Consider the following 13,146-nt stretch of genomic DNA (forward strand, 5'->3'; position numbering starts at 1 on the left):
TTAAAAGGCTTGATGAGTTTGTTTCAAGGGCGACATTTTTAATTGAAACGCGCTCAGAGAGCCGAAACAACCTAGTTTGATAAGATCAACTAGAAGCAAACTTTTCATTAATAACTAATTGCCTAGGCCTATTGAAATAAATTTGCATGCACCCAAAAATAAATCTATTGAGAACATCTATCAATGAAAATTGAATATGTTTCTGTCTGTTGTTTACTTAGGCGTATACTAAAAGTGGTTTTTATTAATTTTTATTCAAATTTTATATTTATGTATATATGCATTACAAACACTTATATGTCTCACAGTAAATATAAAAAAAAAATGAAAAAATTATTAATTCTTGCATTTTCGCGCTCAAATTCAAATTCTTGCATAATTCTGATTCACCCTGTGCTTTGCTCATTTAATACCAACTTGCTTTAGTATTTTTTTTTAATATCCCAGTTTGGCCACACTGCAAACAAACTGGTCTGTTTTTTGTTTACGTTTGAAAAGAAAGTATACATTTTAGAAATTACATATTTAATTCAACAAAATGGCCAACGGCGACTGGATGCCTCTGATATTTTGTGGCCTTTCAGTGCCCATCTCCATATTCATGTGGCTGGGCAACGTGGCATTCTCGAAATTCTGGAGCTATGATTATGAAGGTAAAGATTGAATTAATGCATTTCCAGATAAGAGAAGTCAAAAATTGAATTGGGTTTATTAATAGAGCCATTGGTCATATCACCGACTCGATGGCTATTTTCGACATTGGCTCCGCTCGCTCTGATGACGATTGCGCTGCGGCGACGCTCCGTGAGCAAATCTGGCGCCGCACTGGGCGTGGTCGTCGCCTTCACGCTGTCCATAGCCAGCCATCCGTTCTTTGCCAGCCTGGTGGTGTTCTTCTTCAGCTCGTCGCGTGCGACCAAGTTTCGGGCGCAGCTAAAACGCCGCTTCGAGGGCGACTTCAAGGAGGGCGAAGGACAACGCAATTGGGTGCAGGTCCTATGCAACGGCGGCATGGCCACGCAGCTGGCGTTGCTCTATCTGATCGACTGCGGCAGCGGTGAGCGGGCCATTGATTTCGCCAAGGAGTATCGCTCCAGCTGGCTAAGCATTGCCGTCATGAGCTCATTCGCCTGCTGCAACGGCGACACCTGGAGCAGCGAACTGGGCAGCGTACTCTCCACACGCGACCCCATCTCGATCATCAGCTGGCGTCGTGTGCCACGTGGCACCAACGGAGGCATCTCGCTTGTCGGCGTCGTGGTCAGCCTGCTGGGCGGCTTGCTCGTTGGCTTTGCCTACTTTGTGACTGTGCGCTATACCGTGGAGGCCAAAATGCTGCTGGTCAGCCCACCGCAGTGGCCCATCATCCTGTTCGGCGGCATCGCTGGTCTCTGTGGCTCGCTGCTGGACTCTGTGCTCGGCGGACTGCTGCAGTTCTCTGGCATCAATGAGCAGGGCAAGATTGTGGATACACCCGGCAAGGGAGTGCGTCACGTGAGCGGCCTACGCATACTCGACAACCACAGCGTGAATCTCATCTCCACCATTGTCATTGGAGTCACGATGCCCTTGTTGGCCCTCAAGTTCTGGCCCATGCGCTGAGCTCTCGGAGTGCAGCACCCACTCCCATTGGATTCCTATTTTCGTACTGCTAGCTAGCTATAAGCGAACCAGCTGACTTTTTTTATGTATATGTAATGCAAACGATAGACTTGAACACACAACGACTAGGGCAACATTGTGACGGTTATACTTAAGGGAAATAAGGACGCTCGAGGGAGTAACTGAGAACTGAGAAATGTTCCATAATTTCTTCATGTTTGTAAGAGGCTAAGGCTGATAGAGATAGTCAGCCTTGGGCTCATCGAATCATCGAACATATCAGACAGCCTAAAGTACTCGAAATTGTTATATTTATGTAACTAAAAATAACAGCTCCATGCGTATCAAAGATACAAAACATTTCAAAACATACCTGACTCAAAGTTAACAAACTAGCTAAAATCGAATTATAAATTCTAAAGCAACATTCTATATGCTATAGTCAGTCATGCAGTCATTCAGTGAGAAAAGATTTGGGTTTGCTTCATATTTTCGTAGTTAAACTACTTTATATAACTTGTATCTTCGTTTGTGCTATTCATTCTCAACTGCCAACTGTGAGTTAGCCCACTGACATTGTTAACTTGTGTAGAAAATATTTCAATGATTTTGTTGTTGCTGTAACTAACATAGAACCGTTTATTAATGCCTTTGAGTTTTATTGATCCTCCTTAGCTTTTGCATCTCGATGCTGCGCATTAAGTTCTGGGAGAGCGCACGCAGCGCTTCGCTCGAGGGCTGAGCCACGCCCACGCCCACGCCCGACGCTGGCTTGGCAAAGCCTATGGAGAACTTGATCATGAGATCGCCAATGGGCGAGTTGACGAACTGGGACCCAGTCGAGATCGTCTTGAAGATGATGCGTCGCTTGTGCTGGTAGATTTGTGGATCGTGTGGCACCATGTTGCTCGGACTGAGGCCGGGCTTCGCCTGCGGCCGTGGCCTGCTGTTGGATCCAACCGGCGCTGGGGTCGTCGTCGTTGCCAGCAGCTCTGTATGATTGGCTGGCGCCGAGGTGGTCAATTTGGTGTGTTGGCTGGCCTTGGCTCGAGTTGTGCGTGGCGTCGGTGTGGTGGTGCGTCGGCGTTGCGGACGATTACGTGCGGTGGTGCTGCTGCTTGGCGGCTGTGTGGAGCTTGAGATCAGCGGAGCCTGATAGCCTGACTGATCGGGCAGCTCCTCGCCAGCTGCTGTTGCTGCATCGGGTTTGTCTGCACTGCCTTGGCTCTCCTCCGGCTCTGGCGCGATGTCGTCCACGTAGTCATCATCCGCATCGGCTGCATTGCTGTTGGTGAAGATTGGCTTGTTGGGCGGCGGCTGAACGCGCTGGCGCTTCGTCTTCTCATCCTCATAGATGGGCACATCCGGACCACTTGCTGCCAGCACTTGCTCCATTTGCTTCTGCAGTATCTCGTAGAGCGGCGTATTCTGCTCGTCGTCCAACAATTCAACTGGATCACTGGGCACAAACTGATTGTTGACGTACGCACTGCGTCCATCCAAGTCCTCCTCGAGCTCTAAAATGTCGTGATCCTGTTTTTGGGCACGTGACTCCACGATGGGCTGATCTGTCGCCGCATCGGCATCAGTGGGAGCGCCATCACTGCTGAGGAGCACTGTGAGAGGGAAGAGTTGAGTACCTTTTGTTCTGGTCCTGGACTTCACTCACCTCCACTAAGGATTATCAGCAGCTTTAACACTTTGAGTCTATCAGTTCCGTTTGCCATTGCAGTCGCTGGGCTACTGTGTGCAGTGGGTGCATTTCTTGGATCTTTTATAGGTCGACCTGCCTGATGTTAAAAGTTTTTCTGATCTGATATCTTCTTAACTGTCAATCAACCCGTTTAGAACTTTCCTAGAACTCGTTTGACAGTTCAATGAACTGAACACCTTTGCAGATGCAGATGCAGATGCAGATGTGCCCAAATGCATTTTATTCCCCTGTGGCTCCCAAGGGACTATGTGGTTAACCCGCCCACATTACATCAGTAAAAAGATGATAAAAGCTTTCTTACGGCTCACTTTTATTACGCTGGGAAATTATAAAAAAGTTTTCTTTTACTTCATTGTTATTGCTGTCAATTCTTAATTAGATGTAGTAATGCATTTTATATAGGTTTGGTTGCAGTTTAAATAAATTTAAATATATTTGAACTGAATTTAAAAGTTGAAAAAAATATATAGTTTAAATTTTACTTCTGCATTTTGAGTTGTACGTAGATGTTTAAATGCTTTTTTTGAAATATAAAAACATAAATAAATATTTTTTTCTTTGTATTATTTTTTATTTCTCCGCATAACCGAAAAAATATAACTCTTAAAAATCTAGAGCATAAATATAAATCAAGCTTACATACATTTCGATTTGTATTCGTTAAAAAATGTTAGGATATTCAGCCATAATTAAATTTGTTTTAAAAACAGCTTGAATATGAATAAAATATTTAAATTGTATTCAGCTGGTTACATATGAAAGCTGAAGTTTTTTTCTGCGGGCTGCTCTCTATTTTCCTTGGCTAATTTAGAAGATCTTGTAGGTAATATTATTTATTTGCTAATATTTGTTATTATGTTCTACAGAAATTTTAAATATTTTGCCTTTGTTTTCATTTTATTTATTTTATTAAACATTTATTTTAAACCATCCTTTTAAATACAGGCTTTTATTAAAATGCATAATCAGAAAAAAATTTTTTTTTTAATTTTATATTTATATTTAGATTTATAGTTTTACATCTTTAAAAAATGTTGTAATTTTGTGTATATATATATAAAAATATATATTTATTTTATTTAAAATATATATATATTTTTTATAATTAGTTTTAATAGCTTTTGTATTTAATTATTTAAACTTAAATTTTCGTAATCATCCTCGCTTTTTACAGGCCATTATAAAAAATAGATCATACTTAAAAAAAAAGGTTTTTATTATTGTTATTATTTTTCTTCTTTTTAATATATTTTCTTTTAGAATTTTTTTTTATTTTCAAAATTATTTTGTATATTATTTTTAATAGTTTTTGTATTTAATACTAGAATAAATTAATTAAGAATTTAATGGGAAGTAGTATTTTCTTAAGAGACCACATATTTCAATTTATCCTTCTCAGACTTGGGCTTGAGCTGCTCCTTGATTGGCTCTGCAGGCGTGGCAGGTTTTTGTACCGCTACTTGAACCTGTTCCACGGCAGGAGCAGACCCAACTGCGGGCGAGGAACTGGCAACTGGAGGAACTGCAGGGGCAGCAGCAGCTGCTTGTGGCTTGACAGCTTGTTGAGCTTGGGCCACAACGTCTTTCACGGGCATTGGAGGCATAGCAATGGCTTCCTGTGGCTTGGGCACAGGCGCGGCCACTGGCAGAGTGGGAACGGGAACGGCATCTGCGGACACTTGCAGGGGCAGCTTAATGGGCTCTACTTTCTCCGGCTTGTTCTTATTCTGCTTCTTATCCTGTTTCTTTTGTTCCTCGCTGCTTTCATTGCTCTCCTTGCTGCTCTTACTCTCCTTGCTGTCCTTGCTCTCCTTGCTCTCCTTGCTCTCCTTGCTGTCGCTCATCGCCTGGCTGGCCTCAGTCTCAACAGCTGCTGCTGCAGCTGTGGAGTTGTCACGGAAGTAGGGCGAGCATCTGAACTTCTTGTCGGTGTAGGCTGTTTCCTTGGGATACGTTTGCTGGCACTGATCGTAGGGCAGATCGGTCCAGAGGCCATGCGTGCGGCACTTGGCCACATTCAGCTTGCATTTGTTGTAGAAGACGGCCACCTCGTTGGGCGTGCGTCCACAGATGGGCTCGTAGGGCTCCACGCAGTCGTCGTCGCACAGATAGCCCTCGCTGAGGGCGTTGGCCGCGCTGTTGATGGCTCCGGAATTGCCGGCCACCTGGCAGCCCGTCTTGGCCGGGTCACAGGCGAACCAGGCGATGGGTATGGCCAGGTAGGGTGGACTCTTACGCTTGCCATCGACGCCCATTAGGGGCCTGTAGGTGCGCTTCACATAGTACGAGTGCTCCTCGGTGGACACCTGGCTCTTGGCCGCACTCAAGTCCGATGAGCTGGACCACTTTACCTTCGACTTGGCCTTGTGTGAATCGTGATGATCGTCGCCCTTGTGCTTGCGACGCCTTGCCTCAGAGCCGGCAGGTGCTAGCACCAGCAGAGCGGCCACTGCAATGGAAAGATCGAGACTGAAACCTGGAACTACCTGGAAATGTCACAATGTCGTCACAGCTTACCTACGATGCAGGCAGCCTGGTATGGTTTCATCTTGATTTATCTGGGTGTGTGTGCGTGTGCGTGTGTGTGTTGCTGGAACGATCTTGACGCTGGCTCGCTTTGACTATCACTGATCGCTTCTTAGGCCGTGTGGCCTCTTAAGTATCTTCGCTCTGGCCTGCCCGCACTCAGCTGAGCGGGGAATTCTTTTCTTTTCCTTTACCGGTTTTCTTGGTAATCTACAAGAAAACGAACGCAGCAAAGTAAAAGAAGCTGCGGCTACATTTTCTTCTGTTTCTGTTTCTGTTTGTCCGCATCGAAAGTACGCAGAGTTGAAATTTTGGTGAAATTTTTTATGCAAACTCATGTGGACCCCATTTATCAGCGCACGCCCGTGCATACCCTTTGGTGGCTTCTTGCTTCGCTGACGAGCATCTAGAATGCTGTTGGCCACGAACTGGTTATCTGTTTATCACCTAACTGCCAGCACCAGGCCAGGCCGGTCCATGCCGGGCCGCCCGGTCCCCGCCCACCCGTTCGAAGCGCACAGCAGCGACATCAGCATCGAAAGCCGGTTCCGGAATTGGGTCAATCCGAAAGGTTTACTGATCTTGTTTTACGGCCAGCAGACAATTCTTTTCGCCTTAGGAGCTCAGCGTGCGTTCAAGTATCTGAACTGACTATTTACTTCAAATTAACATCCAATCATGCTGTTCCCTTGTTATCAGAATCTAAATAAAATAGAAGGAAAATACATTGTTATTGTTGCACTAATTCGAGCTGATGTTCTGCTTCCAATTTCTGGGCACTTCATATGATTGTGTGGATAATTATTGTAAACAAACAAAACAAAAGTTAAATTCGTATCTGAATCTCTGAATCTCTGATTTCTGACCCAGTTGTGACTTGTGGTGAAACCTTTTCTAGAAGAAATTTAATATTATGTATTTTTGATATACGTGTAATATATATTATATAAATAAAATTATAATAATTTATAAATAAAATTATGAATTTAAATTTTTCCTTAAAAATATAATTTAATATTATATAATAAATAATATATAAATAAAATTAAAAATTGTGTATTAAAAAATATAACAAATATTTGATTTATAAATATATAGCATTTTAATATATATAAATGTATCAATGAATAAAAGAAAAAAATAATTTTATATATAAATATAAAATATTTAAATTTAACAACAAAAATAGAAAATATATATTGAAAGCTCAGGAAATGATTTAGATGATTTAAAATAACAATTTATGGTTTATTAATGTATTGTATATAATTTTAATTGTAAAAATGCGTCGTTAATTAACTCAAAAAATTAGATATGCATATAGCTATATGAAATCTGAATAATCGATAATCAATAACAAAACAATCTGCAAGGCAGATTTTGTTGATCAATTGCTTTCTCCATATTAGCGTGATTCAGAGCTGATTCAGAGCTGATTGCTTTCATTGTTATCAGATGCATTTGAGTTTCAAATTAAGATCTCTATGGAAAAGTTTTGAAAATGCATTAGAAAGTTCGAAATGCGCTGGTGTGGGAGATTCAAAATGAACTCAATTATTGCATAATTAGACACAGACAGAGGCAGAGAAAGGGGCAGAGGCTGCGGCTGAGGCTGAGCATTGACTGATAGTCGAAACGAAATTTAATCAGTCAATTAGGTGCGTCATGCTTTTGTTGTTGTACAGCAACAAGCCAACTCTTTTAAATTGTAAACATACATATTTGCATATGCCCATAACAGCAACAACAACAACAGCAGCAATAGCAACAATAAGTTTGCCTCGCAACGCCCGCAACTGGCAAATGGCTGTTAATGCTAAAGCCAAATAGACGAGAGATGGCCAAAAGTTTTGAGCATAAATCAACAAATTTATGAAAGAAGTGACCAGAAACCGAGTTTTGAATAAATGATTTCGGTTTCTTTTGTGTTGCGTAGAGGAAGAAAAAATAAAAAATAAATAAAAAAAGTAAAATAAACGAGCCAAGCAACAACAAAATAAAGCACAACAAAATAAAAGAAGAAAGAAAGAGCGCTGCCAGCTGGCTGCAGTAACAACGACGAGAGCCAGACTCTCAGGCCGGAGACCAGAGACCAGACCAAAGACTCCCCCCCAGAAAAAATAGCTTGTGCCCGCTCGCCAAAGCCAAAGCCAGCGCCAGCCTGTCCGGCCGAGGCATACTGGCCTTATGCATACTTTCATTTTAGAGACAAAACCGCAGCCGTCGCATGGCTATAAAAAGCGAAAGCAAAGCGCTGGATTCGCTCATAAAGACCGCAAAACTGCAAAAGTCAACTGCGCCCCGTGCCCGTTCCCGTACCACGCCACATCAGGATTAGCCGAAAAGCAAAAGAAAATAAAAATAGAAGGAAAAACAAGCAGCTAATATGGTTAAGCACATTTACATGACACTGGGTAAGTAGCAGGTAGCAGCACTAGAATAACAGCTTTAATATACAGATTTGCATTATCCCCGCACCCACACACACACACACAGCTGCGCTGGTCATCTTGGTCATTGCTGTGAATGCCGCACCCGCGCGATTGGAGAACGATGTTGAGGAACCTGATTCGCCACCTGTAAACAAGGCGGAGAAGGCGCCGAACTCCAGCGCGGATAGCGATGAGAAGGATGAGGACGACGACGACGACGACGATGACGACGATGATGATGATGATGAGGAGAAGGTGCAAAAGCAGGAGAGCGCCGATGATGACGACGATGATGATGATAATGATGAAGCGTTTATTCGCCGCCGACGTCGCGATGCCGTTGAGCCAGCCAAGGAAACGGCCGAGGTGGCCGAGGTTCCTGCTCCCGCTCCCGCTCCCACTGCCGCACCAGCTGAAGCCGCTGCAGCCGCTGAAGTCACAGAGGCCGCGGAGGCCGCTGCTGCTGTGGCGCCAAACGCTGAGAGCGCCACCACAATTCCAACCACAAGCTCGCAGACAACGACGCGCAAGCCCGTGCTCGTCCTCATACGTGACGCCCTCAAGAAGGTCACCACGGGCCTGCCCACCGAGCAGGTGGCCAACAATGCCCTGCAGTACTTCCAGCTGTTTGAGCACTTCATCCAGCAAACCATCGAGCAGGTGATTGACGCCGCCGATGACGATGAGGAGGAGACGCCCGCAGCAGCTGCCACAGCAACAGTTGCCATCACGGAGGAGGACAAAAAACCCGAGACAGCAGAGACAGCCGAGATACCAGCCGAGACACCAGCCGAGACGCAGCCCGAAAAGCCAAACGAGTCGGCTGCTCCAGCTCCCGCTAAGGTGGAAAATGTTGTCCAGCCAGAGCAGCCAGCAGCAGCCAGCAATGCAGTCTAGTTAGTAATCCCCACCTCCCCTCCCTCCCACTCGAATACCTCAACTATTTATTTTTAACTATTTATTGTTAGCCATAGAGTTCGCAAATACACAAAATATTTTCTCACAAAATCAACAAAACAAAATCTTCATTGTCCCTTTGAGTCCCCGCGCTGCAGCAGCTCCGATTCCTTGAGCGCCTGAATCTTGCTGCGGCTCTGGCTGCGATGTCGATTGGTGGTGCGCTTTTTGGGCGGCTCAACTTGCTCCAGCAGCCGATTGAAATGTGAGTTGGGCGACTTGGTGGATGAAATCCTTTTGTGGCCCGCCATGCGCCGCTGCAGCTGCAGCTCCTGATCGCCAATGAGCAGACTCAGGGGCCTTTGGCCAGAGGTATTGATATAGATGGGTATGGTGATGTAGATGGGTGCGCCGGCAAGAGACTCGGGCCTGGAGCTCTGCAGTGAAAGGGAAAGCAAGGGGAGATTAATCATAGCGGAAGGAGGCAATGGATAAATAAATATAATAAATAAACAAAATCCTAATTACCTGCGCTTTGAGCGTCTCCAACTGGGGTTCGCTTGGCGCTTCGTGTGGCTTGGTCGACTCCACCTGAGCTGCACTGGCCTTAGTCTCTGGGCCAGTCAGCTGCTTGAGGAAGTGCAGGGGATTGGCATCGTGGCTCAGGCCATTGGCTTCATCCTCTGACAGCGCAGGCAGCCGATTATTATGGAAGTTTGAGTCATGGTCCTCCTCGCTGGTGGCCAAATAGATCTTAGCCTTGGCTGTGCTGCTGCTGTGGGGCTTTTCCGTGGTGCTGCTGGCGCGCGTCGCCTCCAGCAACGAGCTCAGCTTGAGCGCCTCGGCAGTGTCATCTGGATGGACTGCATCATGGGCAGAGCAGAGCAGCAGAGCTGAGAGGACTGAAAGGGTATTGAAGACGCCCATAGATATAAATGCCATATTTTATTTGATAAAATATTACAATCTAAAATGCCTAAAGGTAACTTAAGCTAATGCCCAGCCCTAGCCTAAAGCCATTGCCAGCCGAGTCTAGAGCGCGGTCCGCTTGCCATTGAGCACGACGTCGGTGAGTCCGAGTTCCTGGAACTGTTCGAGACGCTCCACCTGGCTGCAGAGCCGCTTCTTGAACTGCACCTCGCGGCTGAGCATCTTGAGATCGTCGACGCTGCACATCTTGCTGTAGCTGCACATATTCTTGGCTATCAGCTCGGCGGTGAGCATGATCTTGGCCCGCGACAGCCGCAGGTAGGAGTAGTTCGCGCTGGAGCGGCGCAGCTCCTGGCGGTAGAGGAACAGCCGATAGTCAAAGCTAATGTTGCCCGGCGACATCTTGAGTCGCTTTTTCGTATGCTTCTTGGGCTTATCCTGCTGCTGCTTGGCCTTGGAGTTGTGCTTCTTGAGCTGCCTGCGTCGCTTCTTCTCCGTTCGCTCTTCCGTGCTGTGGCTGCTCATCTTTCGCTGTTGACTGTTTGCTGTTCCTTGCGCGTTTAGTGCCAGGATTTGCACACATTGGCCTTATATGTCGAGCAGGTAGCCGCTGGGCAGGTAGATCATCTCATTATCGCATGTGCTCGGGCGCGTGTTGGGATCGTAAGGAACGTTTCCAGGCTTTTCATTCGGAATATTTTCCACAACGACTGTCTGGGTATTTCCATAGTTCATTTATGGCTTTATGACTGGGACCCAAACACAAACGCCGCCGGCTGTGTCCAGTCCTAAGCCTCAATTACGGCTACCAACTAAGCGCCGAAGTCGGAAATCTGTGCATGTCGCGACTTTTGGGTTCTGTGGCGTTTTTCTTTTGGGTTTTGGGTTTTGGGTTTTCGCGAAAAACACTCTGGCCCATAATTCCCAGAATATGTGGATGATTCGGGTAAAGACATTTAGGAATTGTTGCGGCCACGCTGGCCTTGTCCCCATTTCGGTTTCTGAGTAATATTGTACACGGATTGTAGTTCGTTGCATCTTTGGGAAGTTTCTAGTGGGTTTAGCTATGCGAATGGTGAATATAGAAGGATTACCACAGATGTCCAAAAATAATCGATGAACATATAATATAAAAATATTCACAATCTGTAATATTTTCAGATCTTACCAGGTATTTAAGTAGTTCTTCATTCTTTATCAATTATTATCTAAGCTAATTTTGTCTTGTTTACATCTGACTGCCCTTAATACTCACACAACACTAGTTAAAATATATTTACATGTATAATTCTGTAATTTCCTTATACTTTTCACTAGTATGCTCTATCTTAACATAGAACAAGATAAAACAATTTCTTAAAATATTAGTCAACGCACCTCCACACAGCAAATTGATAGACCGTTTCATGCTCGTTTCAAAAATAATACTAAAACTGCTTTTGGGCAAACATTTCTATTTTATAGCGAGAAATAAGCAAGAAATTTCACTCCATGCGATTCTTATGGAAGTTCTCTTTATTTGGCTCGTTCGCATATTAAATCGACCAATCGCAATGGCCCTCATTTCTCTGCTATGCAAATTAAATTATAAAAAATAAAATATCGCTTTAAAAATATTCAAACTGAAAAGCTACGTCATATTGTCTGTATTTTGTTTTATTATTATTTTATTTTTTTTTTCTTTTTTTTTTTTAGGTGGGAGAGCAATTCGCATAAATAATGATGATGCGCCAATTTCATTTTGGTCTATTCAGCCATTTGATTTGTTCATTTTGCATGCATTTTATGAATTCGGAATTCGGAATCATCATCTCTTGTGCTTGGCCATTCAAACTGGATGCGCCTGGATGCGCAGCTGGAAAATGTGCTCGTTGCCTTTGTCAATAGGAATTAGCCAGAGCGACAGCCAGAGTCATCGAAGAGTTTTATTTAAAGTTGATTTTATTTATTTTGCATTCAACTGCCAGCGCAGAGGCAGAGGCCAAGATGAAGGCCATGACAGCAGGCAGGGCAAAGAGTGAAGGGCAGCAGTCAGGGCATTTCCATTTGACTTGGCTCTGACTGACTTGCATAACATCTTCAGCCATCGTCTTTTGTGGTTTGCGTTTGTCATTAGACAACGTCTAGACCAAAATTTTATCAGCCCAGGTCCCCGCTCTTGTCTTTGTCTTCATCCTAGTCATCGATAGCTATGGCAGACGCATGTCCTCAGCCAAAGAACTTGGCAACACAATTTGGCCAGGGGCAAATACATACATACACACATACATATATCGAAATTGGCAACGTTTGTGCATGTGACTGACTGAATGCCAAAAGCATTCCCCACTCTCTGCTGGCTCTGCTGCTCCTCATCTGCCATTGACTTACTTTTATGCTAAACAGAACCAATATCTTGAAGATATAGCTATATATGCATGCGAGACTCTCTCTCAATACCCTACAGCGCGGTTGCCTACTTTTGATTTATTTGGAGCTCAACTTTGACTATTCAAAGTTATTATGTATATATATAGTAATTGGAAATTAGACATATGTCGAATTGCTAATAATTTATATATTATATATATTAGTTATTGGAAATGAGATATATGAGTTTATACTGTGATATTACAAGCAGAGTTGCTTTCTAAGTTTCCTAATTCATGATTGGCCACGATTGAGGCAGAGAGTCTTTTGACAGTGCTGATGGCCGATGATTGGCTCTCACTATTGCAGTAGTATTAGTGTGAGAGCTTGCACACATATTATCCGAGTGAGTTTGCGTCCTAGCTACACGCTATTCGCATATATATATATGCGTGGGAGAGAGAGAAAGAGATAGACACATAACTATTGCTGAGCTTGCTGTTGGGCGTTGCTGAGTGAGAGCGAGATGGCTATTGAGCACATTCGGACAGAGCAGGAAAAGACTTAAACAACAAGCATATTAAGCTGACTTACTCTAATTATTTCTCTCAGGCCACGCTTTCAAGTAAAGGTTTGTATTAAAGTTTTTAACGTATCCTATTAAAAATTCATTAAATATATTTATGATATGATATT

At 44.0% G+C, this 13,146-nt stretch overlaps 6 protein-coding genes across 6 annotated transcripts; 2 read left to right on the forward strand and 4 right to left on the reverse strand.

Moving 5' to 3' along the window:
- Positions 1 to 511: 511 nt before the first annotated feature.
- On the forward strand, positions 512 to 2,249 carry LOC149269310 (transmembrane protein 19). Its single transcript, XM_089466896.1, has 2 exons — positions 512 to 653; positions 719 to 2,249. Exons 1-2 carry the CDS (start codon positions 539 to 541, stop codon positions 1,600 to 1,602), a joined length of 999 nt encoding a protein of 332 aa, XP_089323022.1. The 5' UTR covers positions 512 to 538; the 3' UTR covers positions 1,603 to 2,249.
- LOC149269311 (uncharacterized) lies at positions 2,210 to 4,378 on the reverse strand. The gene is made up of 2 exons (XM_089466895.1): positions 3,272 to 4,378; positions 2,210 to 3,218 (listed from the first exon to the last, which is right to left on the reverse strand). The coding sequence occupies exons 1-2, from the start codon at positions 3,327 to 3,329 to the stop codon at positions 2,245 to 2,247; spliced, it is 1,032 nt and encodes a 343-aa protein (XP_089323021.1). The 5' UTR covers positions 3,330 to 4,378; the 3' UTR covers positions 2,210 to 2,244.
- A 136-nt stretch (positions 4,379 to 4,514) lies between these two features.
- Positions 4,515 to 5,994, reverse strand: ImpL1 (Ecdysone-inducible gene L1). Its single transcript, XM_089466894.1, has 2 exons — positions 5,834 to 5,994; positions 4,515 to 5,765 (listed from the first exon to the last, which is right to left on the reverse strand). Exons 1-2 carry the CDS (start codon positions 5,862 to 5,864, stop codon positions 4,681 to 4,683), a joined length of 1,116 nt encoding a protein of 371 aa, XP_089323020.1. The 5' UTR covers positions 5,865 to 5,994; the 3' UTR covers positions 4,515 to 4,680.
- A 2,059-nt stretch (positions 5,995 to 8,053) lies between these two features.
- LOC149269313 (uncharacterized) lies at positions 8,054 to 9,296 on the forward strand. The gene is made up of 2 exons (XM_089466982.1): positions 8,054 to 8,256; positions 8,339 to 9,296. Exons 1-2 carry the CDS (start codon positions 8,229 to 8,231, stop codon positions 9,169 to 9,171), a joined length of 861 nt encoding a protein of 286 aa, XP_089323108.1. The 5' UTR covers positions 8,054 to 8,228; the 3' UTR covers positions 9,172 to 9,296.
- On the reverse strand, positions 9,218 to 10,113 carry LOC149269314 (uncharacterized). The gene is made up of 2 exons (XM_089466983.1): positions 9,700 to 10,113; positions 9,218 to 9,608 (listed from the first exon to the last, which is right to left on the reverse strand). Exons 1-2 carry the CDS (start codon positions 10,111 to 10,113, stop codon positions 9,300 to 9,302), a joined length of 723 nt encoding a protein of 240 aa, XP_089323109.1. The 3' UTR covers positions 9,218 to 9,299.
- A 74-nt stretch (positions 10,114 to 10,187) lies between these two features.
- On the reverse strand, positions 10,188 to 10,679 carry SNCF (SoxNeuro Co-Factor). Its single transcript, XM_089466984.1, has one exon. The coding sequence runs from the start codon at positions 10,624 to 10,626 to the stop codon at positions 10,204 to 10,206; it is 423 nt and encodes a 140-aa protein (XP_089323110.1). The 5' UTR covers positions 10,627 to 10,679; the 3' UTR covers positions 10,188 to 10,203.
- Between the last annotated feature and the right edge of the window lie 2,467 nt (positions 10,680 to 13,146).

The sequence above is a fragment of the Drosophila arizonae genome, chromosome 4, assembly GCF_054131065.1.
Source record: "Drosophila arizonae isolate 15081-1271.41 chromosome 4, UAZ_ARI_1.0, whole genome shotgun sequence".
Lineage (NCBI taxonomy): Eukaryota > Metazoa > Arthropoda > Insecta > Diptera > Drosophilidae > Drosophila > Drosophila arizonae.

Coding starts and splice junctions, on each gene's coding strand:
- LOC149269310 (XM_089466896.1), top strand. CDS start 539: ATGGCCAACGGCGACTGGATGCCTCTGATATTTTGTGGCCTTTCAGTG. Junction 654..718: donor CTGGAGCTATGATTATGAAG/GTAAAGATTGAA, acceptor GTTTATTAATAG/AGCCATTGGTCATATCACCG.
- LOC149269311 (XM_089466895.1), bottom strand. CDS start 3,329: ATGGCAAACGGAACTGATAGACTCAAAGTGTTAAAGCTGCTGATAATC. Junction 3,219..3,271: donor GCTGATAATCCTTAGTGGAG/GTGAGTGAAGTC, acceptor TCCCTCTCACAG/TGCTCCTCAGCAGTGATGGC.
- ImpL1 (XM_089466894.1), bottom strand. CDS start 5,864: ATGAAACCATACCAGGCTGCCTGCATCGTAG. Junction 5,766..5,833: donor CCAGGCTGCCTGCATCGTAG/GTAAGCTGTGAC, acceptor TTTCCATTGCAG/TGGCCGCTCTGCTGGTGCTA.
- LOC149269313 (XM_089466982.1), top strand. CDS start 8,229: ATGGTTAAGCACATTTACATGACACTGG. Junction 8,257..8,338: donor GCACATTTACATGACACTGG/GTAAGTAGCAGG, acceptor ACACACACACAG/CTGCGCTGGTCATCTTGGTC.
- LOC149269314 (XM_089466983.1), bottom strand. CDS start 10,113: ATGGCATTTATATCTATGGGCGTCTTCAATACCCTTTCAGTCCTCTCA. Junction 9,609..9,699: donor TGGAGACGCTCAAAGCGCAG/GTAATTAGGATT, acceptor CTTTCACTGCAG/AGCTCCAGGCCCGAGTCTCT.
- SNCF (XM_089466984.1), bottom strand. CDS start 10,626: ATGAGCAGCCACAGCACGGAAGAGCGAACGGAGAAGAAGCGACGCAGG.